The sequence below is a fragment of the Oncorhynchus kisutch genome, linkage group LG13 (assembly GCF_002021735.2).
Source record: "Oncorhynchus kisutch isolate 150728-3 linkage group LG13, Okis_V2, whole genome shotgun sequence".
Lineage (NCBI taxonomy): Eukaryota > Metazoa > Chordata > Actinopteri > Salmoniformes > Salmonidae > Oncorhynchus > Oncorhynchus kisutch.
In genome coordinates, this window is record NC_034186.2 from 71,530,948 (window position 1) to 71,549,806 (window position 18,859).

The window sequence follows — 18,859 nt, forward strand, 5'->3', positions numbered from 1 at the left end:
CTGAACCTATAGGGGAGGGTCTGGGTGGGTGTCTGTCCACGGTGGCGGCTCTGGCGCGGGACGGGGACCCCACTCCACCATAGTCTTTGTCCGCCTCCTAACCTACCTCCGTGAACTAAGGTCAGGACGTGACAATCAATTTCTTTATATTTTTTTGTAAACTCAGGTTCCCTTGATCTAATATTGGGTTTTGGTTGAAGATGTGATAACATTCGTTTTCAAAACTATGCAGAAATACAGAACATCAGAAAAGGGGCAAATACTTTTCACGGCGCTGTAAGTGTTTTCTTGACAGGTTCAATGTGAACAGTGTCTTATGAGCCCACGTTGCCTCAGCCACTGTAGATAGATCATGAGTTTCAGCAGGGTCAGAAAACCTATATCCAGCCTCATTGGCCATGTACCATCCAGCCTCCTCCCAGGATTCATACAGGACAGACAGAGTTGATCAGATTTACAGTAAACCATAATCAACATGAAAACAACCCCGTGTGTCAACAAAAAATACAGTGGGAAAAGGGTACTTGGGCAAAACAGGGCGTGGGTAGTTGAGTAGGTGTGTGAGTGTTTTCTGGCGGCAGGTAGGGTGGGTAGGTACATTGGAATCACCTGACAATTTGTTGATTAAGAGGAGACTCTGACTGTGCAGTATCAACATGGTTGGATTTACCAAGAAGTCTGGACAGTCATTTGTTTCATAAGAAAGTGTCCCGTTCATTTCTGATCCGTGGTGTTTGATAAGAGGTAGAACTATGGAGTATCCTCTGGTGTGGGTTCTCATCCTGGTGCTGCTCAACTTCACTACAGGTAAAGAGGACAAAACGCTCATTCTGGAAAGAAATTGATGCCTATTTGTGCTTTATGGTATAAACACTTGATTAAATAAGTAACAGGTTGTTCATGTCTCTGTTTGGTTGATGCACTTCAGTCAAACAGTATCAAGTCAGAAAGATGAAGGTTTCTATTTATCTGACATTGACAACCAATGTCTAGAGTAGATATTATAAATAGATAGTAGGTCATGTTATAAATTGTGCTTTCAACTTGAAGGCACTAATTTAAACAAAAGTTGTATTTCTGTTAAAGAGCCAGAGTCTAAAGATTTGATTAATATCAAGTAAAATATTTTAGAGAACTTTAAAGAGTTTTGTACTGATTAAAAATATCTCAAAACATGAACTAAACTCATCAATCCGTCCTCTTCTAGATGTCTCTGGCCAGGTGGTGGTTCCCTCGATGAACCCCTTAGCTGTGGGCAGTAATGTCACCCTGAACCTAGTTCCTCAAAGCCCCATCAACATAGGGACCTGGTCATATGAAACTACAACCATCGTACTTTTCTATCCTGGTGGCAGTAGTGTGGGTACAAGTTATCGAGGCAGAGTCTTATTCTCCTCCTCAGAGCTGTCCATAAGCTCTCTCCAACTCAACGACTCAGGACGATATACCGTGCAGGGAATGGAGCCAGTCCTGAATGCTGTGGTGACTTTGTCTGTCCGGGGTAAGGAACTGACCTCTGCCTGTCTGTTGATCTTTCTATGATTGTAGACTCTCACTCACTGGCACGCATCAAATCAAATCAAATCAAATGTATTTGTCACATACACATGGTTAGCAGATGTTAATGCGTGTGTAGTGAAATGCTTGTGCTTCTAGTTCCGACAATGCAGTAATAACCAACAAGTAATCTAGCTAACAATTCCAAAACTACTACCTTATAGACACAGGTGTAAGGGGATAAAGAATATGTACATAAAGATATATGAATGAGTGATGGTACAGAGCAGCATAGGCAAGATACAGTAGATGGTATCGAGTACAGTATATACATATGAGATGAGTATGTAAACAAAGTGGCATAGTTAAAGTGGCTAGTGATACATGTATTACATAAAGATGCAGTAGATGATATAGAGTACAGTATATACGTATACATATGAGATGAATGATGTAGGGTATGTAAACATTATATTAGGTAGCATTGTTTAAAGTGGCTAGTGATATATTTTACATCATTTCCCATCAATTCCCATTATTAAAGTGGCTGGAGTTGAGTCAGTGTGTTGGCAGCAGCCACTCAATGTTAGTGGTGGCTGTTTAACAGTCTGATGGCCTTGAGATAGAAGCTGTTTTTCAGTCTCTCGGTCCCAGCTTTGATGCACCTGTACTGACCTCGCCTTCTGGATGATAGCGTGGTGAACAGGCAGTGGCTCGGGTGGTTGTTGTTGTTGTCCTTGATCACTTATGCGCACACACACTCACCTGCACACTTACTTACCCATTCACATACTTTACTGCAAGCAGGTTCACATGCAAACATGCTCACCTGCACACTTACTTACCCATTCACATACTTTACTGCAAGCAGGTTCACATGCAAACATGCTCACCGCACACTTACTTACCCATTCACATACTTTACTGCAAGCAGGTTCACATGAAAACATGCTTGCACATCAGTGGAGACTGTTAAGGAAAGGACAGCTAATAATAATGGCTGGAATTGAGTGTAATGGAGTGAATTGAATGGTATAAAACACATGAAAACCATGTTTTTGATACCATTCCATTTACTTCATTCCAGCCATTATTATGAGCTGTTCTCCCCTCAGCAGTCTCCACTGATGCACATACATTACCTATCAATAATTCATCTCTGTCATAATAATAAAAGTTATTTCCTGACATGGAAAGCTAAAACTTAAAGGTGTCAATGTTTTCTGAACCCATAGTGAAGTTGGCCTACATCATACCCTTGAAAAGAATGAAACTGAACAGATCACAGAGTATGAGCAAATTGTTTGTTTACATTTCAGATAAGACCTACACAAGATGTTTTATGTGTGTGCAAAGGGCTCTACAGTGCTCAATCCTATAACTTGGTCTCTATGATAAGTAAATAAAATAAAATAGCATATTTAGATTTCCAAAACAAGTTTTACAGTGTGAAACAAATATAAACAATATGGTTGTTATTCTACTCTCTCACCCACAGAGCCCATTTCAAACGTGACTCTAAGGGCCAACGCCACTGTTCTAGTGGAATTGAACGACACTGCCATGTTCACCTGCTCCGTCTCCTCTGGCACCTCCCTCTCCTACCGCTGGCTGAATGGCAGCTCAGAGGTCACAGCCAGTGACAGAGTTCGGCTTGGTGGTGGGAACAGCACTCTCACCATAGTCAGTGTGACACGACACGATGAAGGGCCGTTCAGATGTGAGGTCATCAATGGAATCAGCAATGGAACCAGCCAGCCCATTGGCCTCAATGTTAGATGTGAGTATCAGAGTATGCAGTATACTGTACATGAATCATACACAACAGACATGGATTGTACCTTGTCATTGAGAGCCAGCCTTCCATGCAATGATGTAATATGCCTATTTTCATCCCAAACCATTCCTCTGTGTACACATGATCCAGATCATTATTTGCATGGATCATTTGTACACTGTGTTTAGTTCCTCAGCATGCACAATAGAGCAGGATGGAAACATATTCTAGGTAATGTTTACCCAACACTTCATTGTTGTTTGTTCCTCCCATAGATGGCCCAAGTAACCTCACCATGATGGTAGTTCCTGAGATGACCATAGGACATACAGCCTACAAGACGGGCTCTGACATCACTCTGTCCTGCTCCGCTCAGTCCAAACCCGCTGAATCCTACAAGTGGAGGTTTAATGGGATGTTCCTCAACGAGCAAAGCCCACAGCTCAGCCTGCAGAACACCAGAGAGAACCAGACAGGAAGTTACGCCTGCTTAGCCTACAACAATGTCACACTCCGATACGCCACCATGAGCACAATGATAAAGGTTGTGGGTGAGGCAACATTCATCGTTACCAAATGTCATATAGTTGGTAGTGAATATTTGATTATTGATGGTTATGAATACAATGTTATATCATGGTATTTGTTTTACCACCAATCGAGTGAAGTACTCACCCTCTTCTTTTCACCATAGAGCCGATATCAGCGGTTTCGTTGAACCGTGATGGGAAGCCACCGATACTGGATCAGTCGTTCACTCTGCGGTGTGAGGTGACTGGACCTGTAAACTACATTCACTGGCTGATGAACGGCCAGCTCATCTCCCTAAATAACAGAACATTCTACTCTACTGACAACAACACAATGGTTATCAACCCAATCCAGTTGTCTGACAATGGAGAATATCTCTGTGAGGCCTTTAATGCTGTCAGCAACCTGACCAGCATGACATACAAGCTTGTGGTAAACTGTGAGTATTACAAGAGCTGGTCATCTTTGTCTGATAAAACCAATTCAGTGGCCTTGTAGTTAAAGTTTCTGCCCTGAGATATGAAGGTTGGGAGCTTGATCCCTGGATGAGTCATTCCAGCGACTGTAAAAATGTGACCCAATGTGTCTTTACTTGGCACTCAGCATTAAGGAGATAGATTGGGGCGTAAGGGCCTGTGATAGACTTAGCGTCCTGTCCAGGGGATGTACTTACACATCAAGCTGCAACACGCTACAGAAACAGGATATACTGTAAGCTCCTGCTCCTAGGAGCTCCTTCTCCAATAAGCCAACTTAAACTAAGACAAGGATTGTGGAAGGCTGCTTACTTACTACTCTTTGTCAAAATAGTCAAACCATAAGATTAACCATACTGTCCTGTGTTTAACAGTTGGACCAGAGAGACCTGCTATAACTACTCCGGATATAGCAATGACAGGACACATCGTGACCTTCAACTGCTCTGCCTCCTCTCAGCCTCTCAGCCAGTTCAGCTGGTTCTTCAATGGCTCCCAGGTTGCGACTGGCTCAGTGTATGAGATGGGCCCACTGACCTTAGCCTGTCATGGAGAATACACCTGTGTGACCTTCAACAACATTACTTGCAGAAACAGCACTGTCTCCAAGATGCTCACTGTTGTTGGTGAGTCAGTAACTGCTACTTAAAATCAAGAGACTATACGTTTCTTTACTTTGTGTTCTGTTGGTTTTAGACAGTATATGTGCTGTTGAACCTTCAGTATAAAAAAATGGAAGTTGAGATAAAAGTGCTGAAAAACCCTTTGATCTGCTTCCACAGCACCTGTGACCATGACCATGGTGAAAGTAATTGGAGCCCAGCCAATACTGAACGAGAGATTCTCTCTGACCTGTGGCACCGCTGGAACGGTTTACTCCATTCAGTGGATGAGGAACGGCTGGCCTCTGTATGCTGACAACAGAACAGACTTCTCTATGAACAACAATACACTGACATTCAACTCTGTCCAGCATTCTGACAATGGAGACTATCAGTGTTCTGCCTCCAACCCCTTCAGCAACATGACCAGCCCATTCTACAAACTAATCATCAACTGTAAGTAGTCAATAACAAGTTCAACTTTGACCCCATGGTCTTCGGTGGAATCTTATTGAACATCCTTTATAAATATTGTTGTAAAGGCAATGTGATGGTTTGGATCCCACCTCTTAAATCATCTGACATATGTTGGTAACCTTTGACCTTCTGGCCAATGACAGATGTTGGGTTTAACTCAAATGTGTCATACTCATTCCACAGAAGGCTAAGTTTCAGTTTTTTTTTCAACCCTCCCTTGAACTTGCTTGATGTATTAAGGTCCCTTATTAGTAAGGAACTTCCCAAACCTGGTTGTCGAGTTCTCAATTGAAAGGAAAAACCAAAAACCAGCAGACACGAGGAACTCAGTGGAATTAATTTGACGCACCAGGTCTAACTGATTGTCTATTGTATCATAGATGGACCGGAGATAACGATTATAACAGGACCAGCATTAGGAGAAACAGGACACAGCGTGACCTTCAACTGCTCTGCCTCCTCTCAGCCTCTCAGCCAGTTCAGCTGGTTCTTCAATGGATCCCAGGTTGCGACTGGCTCAGTGTATGAGATGGGCCCACTGACCTTAGCCTGTCATGGAGAATACACCTGTGTGGCCTTCAACAACATCACTTGCAGAAACAGCACTGTCTCAAAGATGCTCACTATTGTTGGTGAGTCAGTAACTGCTGCTTAAAATCAAGGGACTAAAAGTTTATTTACTTGTTTTCTGTTGGTTTAATGAACAACACATGTGCTGTTGAACCTACAGTATAATAAGATGGAAGTTGAGATAAAAGTGCTGAAAAAACCTTTGATCTGCTTCCACAGCAACAGTGACCATGACCATGGTGAAAGTAATTGGAGCCCAGCCAATGCTGAACGAGAGATTCTCTCTGACCTGTGGCACCGCTGGAACGGTTTACTCCATTCAGTGGATGAGGAACGGCTGGCCTCTGTATGCTGACAACAGAACAGACTTCTCTATGAACAACAATACACTGACATTCAACTCTGTCCAGCATTCTGACAATGGAGACTATCAGTGTTCTGCCTCCAACCCCCTCAGCAACATGACCAGCACAGAATACAGACTGATCGTCAACTGTGAGTAGTTCTTAACAAGTTCAACTTTGACCCCATGGTCTTCGGTGGAATCTTTTTGAACTTCCTTTATTAATATTTTAGTAAAGTCAACGTGATGGTTTGGATCCCACCTCTTATACCATCTGACATTTGTTGATGACGTTTGACCTTCTGGCCAATGACAGATGTTGGGTTTAATGCACGTGTCAAACTCATTCCACAGAAGGCTGGGTGTCAGCTGGTTTTTCGATCCTCCCTTGAACTTGATTGATATATTAAGGTCGGTTACTAGTACGAAACTCCCCAAACCTGGTTGTGTAGGTCTCAATTGAAAGGGGGAAAAAAACAGCAGACACTAGGAACTCCATGGAATTAATTTGACACACTTGGTCTAACTGATTGTCTTTTGTATCATAGATGGACCGGAGTTGCCTATAATAACAGGACCAGCATTAGGAGAAACAGGACACAGCGTGACCTTCAACTGCTCTGCCTCCTCTCAGCCTCTCAGCCAGTTCAGCTGGTTCTTCAATGGATCCCAGGTGGCGACTGGCTCAGTGTATGAGACGGGCCCACTGACCTTAGCCTGTCATGGAGAATACACCTGTGTGGCCTTCAACAACATCACTTGCAGAAACAGCACTGTCTCAAAGATGCTCACTATTGTTGGTGAGTCAGTAACTGCTGCTTAAAATCAAGGGACTAAAAGTTTATTTACTTGTTTTCTGTTGGTTTAATGAACAACACATGTGCTGTTGAACCTACAGTATAATAAGATGGAAGTTGAGATAAAAATGCTGAAAAAACCTTTGATCTGCTTCCACAGCAACAGTGACCATGACCATGGTGAAAGTAATTGGAGCCCAGCCAATCCTGAACGAGAGATTCTCTCTGACCTGTGGCACCGCTGGAACGGTTTACTCCATTCAGTGGATGAGGAACGGCTGGCCTCTGTATGCTGACAACAGAACAGACTTCTCTATGAACAACAATACACTGACATTCAACTCTGTCCAGCATTCTGACAATGGAGACTATCAGTGTTCTGCCTCCAACCCCCTCAGCAACATGACCAGCACAGAATACAGACTGATCGTCAACTGTGAGTAGTTCTTAACAAGTTCAACTTTGACCCCATGGTCTTCGGTGGAATCTTTTTGAACTTCCTTTATTAATATTTTAGTAAAGTCAACGTGATGGTTTGGATCCCACCTCTTATACCATCTGACATTTGTTGATGACGTTTGACCTTCTGGCCAATGACAGATGTTGGGTTTAATGCACGTGTCAAACTCATTCCACAGAAGGCTGGGTGTCAGCTGGTTTTTCGATCCTCCCTTGAACTTGATTGATATATTAAGGTCGGTTACTAGTACGAAACTCCCCAAACCTGGTTGTGTAGGTCTCAATTGAAAGGGGGAAAAAAACAGCAGACACTAGGAACTCCATGGAATTAATTTGACACACTTGGTCTAACTGATTGTCTTTTGTATCATAGATGGACCGGAGTTGCCTATAATAACAGGACCAGCATTAGGAGAAACAGGACACAGCGTGACCTTCAACTGCTCTGCCTCCTCTCAGCCTCTCAGCCAGTTCAGCTGGTTCTTCAATGGATCCCAGGTGGCAACTGGCTCAGTGTATGAGACGGGCCCACTGACCTTAGCCTGTCATGGAGAATACACCTGTGTGGCCTTCAACAACATCACTTGCAGAAACAGCACTGTCTCAAAGATGCTCACTATTGTTGGTGAGTCAGTAACTGCTGCTTAAAATCAAGGGACTAAAAGTTTATTTACTTGTTTTCTGTTGGTTTAATGAACAACACATGTGCTGTTGAACTTACAGGATAGTAAGATGGAAGTTGAGATAAAAGTGCTGAAAAAACCTTTGATCTGCTTCCACAGCAACAGTGACCATGACCATGGTGAAAGTAATTGGAGCCCAGCCAATGCTGAACGAGAGATTCTCTCTGACCTGTGGCACCGCTGGAACGGTTTACTCCATTCAGTGGATGAGGAACGGCTGGCCTCTGTATGCTGACAACAGAACAGACTTCTCTATGAACAACAATACACTGACATTCAACTCTGTCCAGCATTCTGACAATGGAGACTATCAGTGTTCTGCCTCCAACCCCCTCAGCAACATGACCAGCACAGAATACAGACTGATCGTCAACTGTGAGTTGTTATTAACAAGTACAACTTTGACCCCATGGTCTTCGGTGGAATCTTTTTGAACTTCCTTTATTAATATTTTAGTAAAGTCAACGTGATGGTTTGGATCCCACCTCTTATACCATCTGACATTTGTTGATGACGTTTGACCTTCTGGCCAATGACAGATGTTGGGTTTAATGCACGTGTCAAACTCATTCCAAAGAAGGCTGGGTGTCAGCTGGTTTTTCGATCCTCCCTTGAACTTGATTGATGTATTAAGGTCCCTTACTAGTAAGAAACTCCCCAAACCTGGTTGTCTAGGTCTCAATTGAAAGGGAAAAAAAACAGCAGACACTAGTAACTCCGTGGAATTAATTTGACACACTTGGTCTAACTGATTGTCTTTTGTATCATAGATGGACCGGAGTTGCCTATAATAACAGGACCAGCATTAGGAGAAACAGGACACAGCGTGACCTTCAACTGCTCTGCCTCCTCTCAGCCTCTCAGCCAGTTCAGCTGGTTCTTCAATGGATCCCAGGTGGCAACTGGCTCAGTGTATGAGACGGGCCCACTGACCTTAGCCTGTCATGGAGAATACACCTGTGTGGCCTTCAACAACATCACTTGCAGAAACAGCACTGTCTCAAAGATGCTCACTATTGTTGGTGAGTCAGTAACTGCTGCTTAAAATCAAGGGACTAAAAGTTGATTTACTTGTTTTCTGTTGGTTTAATGAACAACACATGTGCTGTTGAACTTACAGGATAGTAAGATGGAAGTTGAGATAAAAGTGCTGAAAAAACCGTTGATCTGCTTCCACAGCAACAGTGACCATGACCATGGTGAAAGTAATTGGAGCCCAGCCAATGCTGAACGAGAGATTCTCTCTGACCTGTGGCACCGCTGGAACGGTTTACTCCATTCAGTGGATGAGGAACGGCTGGCCTCTGTATGCTGACAACAGAACAGACTTCTCTATGAACAACAATACACTGACATTCAACTCTGTCCAGCATTCTGACAATGGAGACTATCAGTGTTCTGCCTCCAACCCCCTCAGCAACATGACCAGCACAGAATACAGACTGATCGTCAACTGTGAGTAGTTCTTAACAAGTTCAACTTTGACCCCATGGCCTTCGGTGGAATCTTTGAGAACTTCATTTATTAATATTGTAGTAAAGTCAATTTGATGGTTTGGATCCCACCTCTTATACCATCTGACATTTGTTGATGACGTTTGACCTTCTGGCCAATGACAGATTTTGGGTTTAATGCACGTGTCAAACTCATTCCAAAGAAGGCTGGGTGTCAGCTGGTTTTTCGATCCTCCCTTGAACTTGATTGATGTATTAAGGTCCCTTACTAGTAAGAAACTCCCCAAACCTGGTTGTCTAGGTCTCAATTGAAAGGGAAAAAAAACAGCAGACACTAGTAACTCCGTGGAATTAATTTGACACACTTGGTCTAACTGATTGTCTTTTGTATCATAGATGGACCGGAGTTGCCTATAATAACAGGACCAGCATTAGGAGAAACAGGACACAGCGTGACCTTCAACTGCTCTGCCTCCTCTCAGCCTCTCAGCCAGTTCAGCTGGTTCTTCAATGGATCCCAGGTGGCAACTGGCTCAGTGTATGAGACGGGCCCACTGACCTTAGCCTGTCATGGAGAATACACCTGTGTGGCCTTCAACAACATCACTTGCAGAAACAGCACTGTCTCAAAGATGCTCACTATTGTTGGTGAGTCAGTAACTGCTGCTTAAAATCAAGGGACTAAAAGTTTATTTACTTGTTTTCTGTTGGTTTAATGAACAACACATGTGCTGTTGAACTTACAGGATAGTAAGATGGAAGTTGAGATAAAAGTGCTGAAAAAACCTTTGATCTGCTTCCACAGCAACAGTGACCATGACCATGGTGAAAGTAATTGGAGCCCAGCCAATGCTGAACGAGAGATTCTCTCTGACCTGTGGCACCGCTGGAACGGTTTACTCCATTCAGTGGATGAGGAACGGCTGGCCTCTGTATGCTGACAACAGAACAGACTTCTCTATGAACAACAATACACTGACATTCAACTCTGTCCAGCATTCTGACAATGGAGACTATCAGTGTTCTGCCTCCAACCCCCTCAGCAACATGACCAGCACAGAATACAGACTGATCGTCAACTGTGAGTAGTTCTTAACAAGTTCAACTTTGACCCCATGGTCTTCGGTGGAATCTTTTTGAACTTCCTTTATTAATATTTTAGTAAAGTCAACGTGATGGTTTGGATCCCACCTCTTATACCATCTGACATTTGTTGATGACGTTTGACCTTCTGGCCAATGACAGATGTTGGGTTTAATGCACGTGTCAAACTCATTCCACAGAAGGCTGGGTGTCAGCTGGTTTTTCGATCCTCCCTTGAACTTGATTGATATATTAAGGTCGGTTACTAGTACGAAACTCCCCAAACCTGGTTGTGTAGGTCTCAATTGAAAGGGGGAAAAAAACAGCAGACACTAGGAACTCCATGGAATTAATTTGACACACTTGGTCTAACTGATTGTCTTTTGTATCATAGATGGACCGGAGTTGCCTATAATAACAGGACCAGCATTAGGAGAAACAGGACACAGCGTGACCTTCAACTGCTCTGCCTCCTCTCAGCCTCTCAGCCAGTTCAGCTGGTTCTTCAATGGATCCCAGGTGGCAACTGGCTCAGTGTATGAGACGGGCCCACTGACCTTAGCCTGTCATGGAGAATACACCTGTGTGGCCTTCAACAACATCACTTGCAGAAACAGCACTGTCTCAAAGATGCTCACTATTGTTGGTGAGTCAGTAACTGCTGCTTAAAATCAAGGGACTAAAAGTTTATTTACTTGTTTTCTGTTGGTTTAATGAACAACACATGTGCTGTTGAACTTACAGGATAGTAAGATGGAAGTTGAGATAAAAGTGCTGAAAAAACCTTTGATCTGCTTCCACAGCAACAGTGACCATGACCATGGTGAAAGTAATTGGAGCCCAGCCAATGCTGAACGAGAGATTCTCTCTGACCTGTGGCACCGCTGGAACGGTTTACTCCATTCAGTGGATGAGGAACGGCTGGCCTCTGTATGCTGACAACAGAACAGACTTCTCTATGAACAACAATACACTGACATTCAACTCTGTCCAGCATTCTGACAATGGAGACTATCAGTGTTCTGCCTCCAACCCCCTCAGCAACATGACCAGCACAGAATACAGACTGATCGTCAACTGTGAGTAGTTCTTAACAAGTTCAACTTTGACCCCATGGTCTTCGGTGGAATCTTTTTGAACTTCCTTTATTAATATTTTAGTAAAGTCAACGTGATGGTTTGGATCCCACCTCTTATACCATCTGACATTTGTTGATGACGTTTGACCTTCTGGCCAATGACAGATGTTGGGTTTAATGCACGTGTCAAACTCATTCCACAGAAGGCTGGGTGTCAGCTGGTTTTTCGATCCTCCCTTGAACTTGATTGATATATTAAGGTCGGTTACTAGTACGAAACTCCCCAAACCTGGTTGTGTAGGTCTCAATTGAAAGGGGGAAAAAAACAGCAGACACTAGGAACTCCATGGAATTAATTTGACACACTTGGTCTAACTGATTGTCTTTTGTATCATAGATGGACCGGAGTTGCCTATAATAACAGGACCAGCATTAGGAGAAACAGGACACAGCGTGACCTTCAACTGCTCTGCCTCCTCTCAGCCTCTCAGCCAGTTCAGCTGGTTCTTCAATGGATCCCAGGTGGCAACTGGCTCAGTGTATGAGACGGGCCCACTGACCTTAGCCTGTCATGGAGAATACACCTGTGTGGCCTTCAACAACATCACTTGCAGAAACAGCACTGTCTCAAAGATGCTCACTATTGTTGGTGAGTCAGTAACTGCTGCTTAAAATCAAGGGACTAAAAGTTTATTTACTTGTTTTCTGTTGGTTTAATGAACAACACATGTGCTGTTGAACTTACAGGATAGTAAGATGGAAGTTGAGATAAAAGTGCTGAAAAAACCTTTGATCTGCTTCCACAGCAACAGTGACCATGACCATGGTGAAAGTAATTGGAGCCCAGCCAATGCTGAACGAGAGATTCTCTCTGACCTGTGGCACCGCTGGAACGGTTTACTCCATTCAGTGGATGAGGAACGGCTGGCCTCTGTATGCTGACAACAGAACAGACTTCTCTATGAACAACAATACACTGACATTCAACTCTGTCCAGCATTCTGACAATGGAGACTATCAGTGTTCTGCCTCCAACCCCCTCAGCAACATGACCAGCACAGAATACAGACTGATCGTCAACTGTGAGTAGTTCTTAACAAGTTCAACTTTGACCCCATGGCCTTTGGTGGAATCTTTGAGAACTTCCTTTATTAATATTTTAGTAAAGTCAACGTGATGGTTTGGATCCCACCTCTTATACCATCTGACATTTGTTGATGACGTTTGACCTTCTGGCCAATGACAGATGTTGGGTTTAATGCACGTGTCAAACCCATACCACAGAAGGCTGGGTGTCAGCTGGTTTTTCAAACCTAACTTGAACTTGATTTACATATTAACGTCCCTTATTAGTAAGGAACTCCCCAAATCTGGCTGTCTCGGTCTCAATTGAAAGGAAAAAACAAAAACCAGCAGACACTAGTTCCTCCTTGGAATGAACTTGACACGCCTGGTCTAACTGATTGTGTATTGTATCAAAGATGGATCGGAGATGCCTATAATAAAAGGACCAACATTAGGAGAAACAGGACACAGCGTGACCTTCAACTGCTCTGCCTCCTCTCAGCCTCTCAGCCAGTTCAGCTGGTTTTTCAATGGATCCCAGGTGGCAACTGGCTCAGTGTATGAGATGGGCCCACTGACCTTAGCCTGTCATGGAGAATACACCTGTGTGGCCTTCAACAACATCACTTGCAGAAACAGCACTGTCTCCAAGATGCTCACTGTTGTTGGTGAGTCAGTAACTGCTGCTTAATATCAAGGGACTAAAAGTTGTTTTACTTTGTGTACATTTGATTTCAGATACAGTATACGTGCTGTTGAACCTACAGTATAATAAGATGGAAGTTTAGATAAAAGTGCTGAAAAAACCCTTTGATCTGCTTCCACAGCAACAGTGACCATGACCAATGTGAAAGTAATTGGAGCCCAGCCAATACTGAACGAGAGATTCTCTCTGACCTGTGGCACTGCTGGAACGGTTTACTCCATTCAGTGGATGAGGAACGGCTGGCCTCTGTATGCTGACAACAGAACAGACTTCTCTATGAACAACAATACACTGACATTCAACTCTGTCCAGCATTCTGACAAAGGAGACTATCAGTGTTCTGCCTCCAACCCCCTCAGCAACATGACCAGCTCAGAATACAGACTGATCGTCAACTGTGAGTAGGCATTAACAAGTTCAACTTTGACCCCATGGCCTTCGGTGGAATCTTTTTGAACTTCCTTTTTTAATATTGTAGTAAAGTTGACGTGATGGTTTGGATCCCACCTCTTATACCATCTGACAATTGTTGATAACTTTTGACCTTCTGGCCAATGACAGACGTTGGGTTTTACTCACATGTGTCAAACTCATTCCACAGAAGGCTGGGTATCAGCGGGTTTTGATCCTCCCTTGAACTTGATTGATTTATTAAGGTCCCTTACTAGTAAGGAACTCCCCAAACCTGGTTTTCTGTGTCTCAAATGAAAGGAAAAAACAAAAACCAGCAGACACTAGGGCCTCCATGGAATTAATTTGACACAACTGGTCTAACTGATTGTCTTTTGAATCATAGATGGACCGGAGATGCCAATAATAACAGGACCAGCATTAGGAGAAACAGGACACAGCGTGACCTTCAACTGCTCAGCTTCCTCTCAGCCTCTCAGCCAGTTCAGCTGGTTCTTCAATGGCTCCCAGGTGGCAACTGGCTCAAAGTATGAGACTGGCCCACTGACCTTAGCCAGTCATAGGATATACACCTGTGTGGCCTTCAACAACATCACTTGCAGAAACAGCACTGTCTCCAAGATGCTCACTATTGTTGGTGAGACTTGGTCTAACCGTAATCCTTTAATTGATTCGTTTGGTCCTCTTTCTTGAGGACAAAAAATCCCTCTGCAGCCATTAAACCTACTGCAACCATTGAAACAGTTTCACTTTGTTCTCAGCGCCAATCACCTCAGTGTCCATAAGCACCAGTGGAACCCAGGCGATAGAGGGTGACTCCTTTACAATGACTTGCAATATCGTTGGTGATCCTAGCTCCATTCACTGGTGGAAGAACCTCACGTTAGTGCATGTGGATAACAGAACCCACGTCTCTTTCAACAACAGAACACTGACCTTCAACCCTGTCCAGTATTCTTCCTATGGAGAATATCAGTGTATGGCCAGAAATAGTGTGAGCAACAGAACTAGCAACCGCTACACACTCCTAGTGAATTGTAAGTAATAATGGGGATGTATTCTTGTCAAAGATAGAGGTAATAACTGTGATGAGGTAGTTATACTTGAATGTTTCAATGTTGTCTGATTTTCACAGATGGACCCAAGCAACCTGTGATAGCTGGTGCACCCATTGCCGAAACAGAACAAAGAGTGACCTTCAACTGCTCAGCCTCCTCTCAGCCTCTCAGCCAGTTCAGCTGGTTCTTCAATGGCTCCCAGGTGGCAACAGGCTCAGGGTATGAAGCTGGCCCACTGACCTTAGCCAGTCATGGGGAGTATACCTGTGTGGCCTTCAACAACGCCACTGGCAGAAACAGCACTGTCTCCAAGATGCTCACCGTCATTGGTAAATCAGACTACAGATTCCCATAAATGCAAAAAAGTTTATTTCTCTCAAATGTTGTGCACACATTTGTTTACATCCATGTTAGTGAGCAGTTCTTCATTGCCAAGATAATCCATCCACCTGACAGGTGTGGTATATCAAGAAGCTGATTAAACAGAATGATCATTACACAGTTGCACCTTGTGCTCGGGTCAATAAAAGGCCACTCTAAAATGTGCAGTTTTGTCACAAAACACAATGCCACAGATATCTCATGTTTTGAGAGAGCGTGCAATTGGCATGCTGACTGCAGTAATGTCCACCAGAGCTGTTTCCCTCCCATAAGCCGCCTCCAACATCATTTTAGAGAATTTTTCAGTACGTCCAACTGGCCTCACAACCACAGAACAAGTCCAACCATGCCTTCTCAGGACCTTCACATCCAGCTTGTTCACCTGCGGGATTGTCTGAGACTAGCCACCTGGAAAACTATTGAAACTGAGGAGTATTTCTGTCTGTAATAAAGCCCTGTTGTGTTGAAAAACTCATTCTGATTGGCTGGGCCTGGCTCCCCAGTGGGTGGGCCTATGTCCCCTCAAGGTCACCCATGGCTGCACTCCTGGACAGTCATGTGAAATCCATAGATTAGGGCCGAAGGAATGTTTTTCAATTGACTGATTTCCTTTTATGAACTGTAATTTGTTGAACGTTGAGTTTATTTTTTTGCTCAGTAGTGTGCAGTGTCCACTTATACCTTGAGCTCTCACCCCCTCCTTCCACAAAGATGTACTTTTCCATCAGCCAGGATTGATCTATTCTCCTCCATGCATATCACAGGACTTCTCATCAGTCAGGAGAGGCCTTGAGAGTACACATTCCTACTGTCCACTGCAGTCCACTAAATAATTCAATTATTCTCAATCAGAGTTTGAACCTAACACTACTTTCAATCTCTAAAGATATAAAAACTCATACTAAGAGGATATAATGATATGAAACAGGAAATATATAAAACAGTATTATGAAACAGTAACTTACAATCCATCAGATCGCACAACCATTTGTATGATATATATATATATGTGTTTTATGTATCCTACTATTGCATCGCTGTAACTAAACATTTGATCAAATGACAAATCTTGATACTGTACATAAAGCAATACACTTCCTCTGTCCTCACAGAGGCTATAAAGTCAGTGATGGTGAAACGAAACAAAACGCCGATATCATCTGACAACCTAACCCTGACCTGTGACGTCACCGGGCGCTATGACACCATCTACTGGATGAAGGACAACCTGTCTCTGGTCCTGAACAACACCTTGAACTCTGACATAACCATCTCTAACAACTCTCTGCACTTCAGTCCAGTCAAGGTGTCTAACGATGGAAACTATCAGTGCGTCGCCACCAACCTCCTTCGCCCACACACCAGCCCTAAATACCAGCTATTGGTGAACTGTAAGTACTGGTGTTTTAATCTGTTGGTAAAATATTTTAAAAGATAAGCATTTGATGTTATATAATGTAGAAAATCAGAAACCCACCACTATTATGATGGTTAGTGCTATCTGGGATCTTTGGGATGTACCTACCCTAAACCCTAACCTTAACCATAACTCTTACCTAACTCTGACCTTAACCATTTTACATTTCACCTTCATGTCAGAGTTGGATGTCCCAAGGATTCCGTTTAGTCTTTTCCCTATTATGACCCCACTTCTCTGAACCTCTCTCTGTAGATGGCCCTTTGAGTGTGAATGTCTCTGGCCCAGGCTTAGTGGTGATTGGCTCAGTAATCCCTGTCAGTCTGAAGTGCTCAGCCGACTCCCGGCCAACCAGCGAGTACCGGTGGAAATACAACAACCAAGCATTGTCCGCGACTGGTCCTTTGATGGCTGTAGGTGTCTCCTTGAAAAATGCAGGGATTTACACCTGTGTGGCCAAGAACTCTCTAACCAACATCTCAATGTCCAAGACCATTAGTCTGGATGTCACTGGTAAGTGGGTGGGTTGTTGTAGTAAGACCTAGGTGGGATATAATGAGTAATTAAATGTCACCAAGTTGTTTTTATTATGTTGAATTTAATTTGGTTCTAGTTTGTGTACGTGTTTGTGCAAGGATCATTTTCATGCATCATGGAAATGCAATACAGACATTTTATGAACTGGTGGGTACAGACAGGAATCGAGAAGATATATACAATTGATGTCGGAAGTTTACATATCCCCCTCCTCTCCGATTATCTTTGTCCCCTCCTCTCCCATTCTCTTTGTCCCCCTCCTCTCCCAACCTCTTTGTCTCCGTTCTCTCCCATTCTTCTTTCTCTCTCAGGCCACTCGCCTGCCCCTCCATTCCAGTCCAGAGTTGGTCTGATGTTGATGGGTCTTGCAGCTCTCTCTCTGCCTCTGATCAACCACTGAGACTACCACACTGCATGTCTGCTGGCTGGGAGCCAATCACTCCCTTCCCTCTACCCTCACTGACTCCCCTCGCTGATCTGAAAAAAGAACTGGATAGAAATAAGTGGTATTGTCAATATTGTAATTGCCCAATCATACCATCATAGGACTGGGTTTAGTGTGCTTAGCTCTTTTCCAATGCTTTTAGATTGTGAGGAGAGAGTCAACCTGAGGTCAGAAGGGAGGGGCCTATCCCCTTAGAATAGAACCCACCTCAACAGTTTGTTTTTATGTCAATCATCTCTATAAACTGATATTCTTTTAAAAAACTGGTCTTCCACATGGTAATTGAAGGCGCAAAGATTCGCTGCTCAGTTGTGCTGCCTATTTCTGATTCTAAATAAAAGTTCTTAGATATTCACTGCCCTTGTGACTGTGACTGTTGCCCTGGAGTCCATTCACTGAGTCCCTTTCTGTGTTTGATCATGTATCTAACCTCTATAGTTCAAGTACAAATTCAGGTTTATTTAACTTATAAATACCTTAAAGGTAAAATGTTTCAAAACGATAATACATTTAACTGGTGTTTATGTAAAGCATGGCTTGTTTTTGCACATATTTAATGTATAGGATTGTAAATCCTCGGAGGAGATGAAAGCTTGTGCACGTGTCTTATGTTTATACTTCCTCTTCATTAATTATTGTCTTAAATTAAGTTTTGTCTTTTCACCCATGAATGGTGCAATCTTGGGGGATTTCTTTATCGGCAAGAAGAAATGTGAATTTAATGAAGTAGCAACAGATAGATTTAGAGTGGCACAAAAAACGCTAAAGGATATATGAAACCTAATGATACAATGATAAAATAATACATTGGAAATCAATCCACACACATAGTGAAACTTGTTATAAAAACATGTATTTCAAGGAGTATAATTATATAATAGATTTTTATTTAAAAAACTAGTCAGGGTTCCTGAGCGAGCAATATGAGATTACAAAACATTGTTACAAGGTTTATAAAGTAGTTATTAAAGGTCAACTCTTTAAATTGGTATACTCGTTAAGTTTTTGCCTT

At 43.1% G+C, this 18,859-nt stretch overlaps 1 protein-coding gene across 1 annotated transcript; it reads left to right on the plus strand.

The window, feature by feature from the left end:
• Window positions 1-588: 588 nt before the first annotated feature.
• LOC109878884 (hemicentin-1-like) lies at window positions 589-18,202 on the plus strand. The gene is made up of 29 exons (XM_031787145.1): window positions 589-807; window positions 1,208-1,501; window positions 2,996-3,277; window positions 3,550-3,825; window positions 3,969-4,244; window positions 4,656-4,907; window positions 5,064-5,339; window positions 5,741-5,992; window positions 6,150-6,425; window positions 6,822-7,073; window positions 7,231-7,506; window positions 7,903-8,154; window positions 8,312-8,587; window positions 8,983-9,234; window positions 9,392-9,667; window positions 10,063-10,314; window positions 10,472-10,747; window positions 11,144-11,395; window positions 11,553-11,828; window positions 12,225-12,476; window positions 12,634-12,909; window positions 13,309-13,560; window positions 13,720-13,995; window positions 14,395-14,646; window positions 14,771-15,046; window positions 15,145-15,396; window positions 16,561-16,839; window positions 17,121-17,378; window positions 17,714-18,202. Exons 1-29 carry the CDS (start codon window positions 753-755, stop codon window positions 17,800-17,802), a joined length of 7,341 nt encoding a protein of 2,446 aa, XP_031643005.1. The 5' UTR covers window positions 589-752; the 3' UTR covers window positions 17,803-18,202.
• The last annotated feature ends 657 nt before the right edge of the window (window positions 18,203-18,859 follow it).

Coding starts and splice junctions, on each gene's coding strand:
- LOC109878884 (XM_031787145.1), top strand. CDS start 753: ATGGAGTATCCTCTGGTGTGGGTTCTCATCCTGGTGCTGCTCAACTTC. Junction 3,278..3,549: donor CATTGGCCTCAATGTTAGAT/GTGAGTATCAGA, acceptor TTCCTCCCATAG/ATGGCCCAAGTAACCTCACC. Junction 9,235..9,391: donor AAAGATGCTCACTATTGTTG/GTGAGTCAGTAA, acceptor CTGCTTCCACAG/CAACAGTGACCATGACCATG.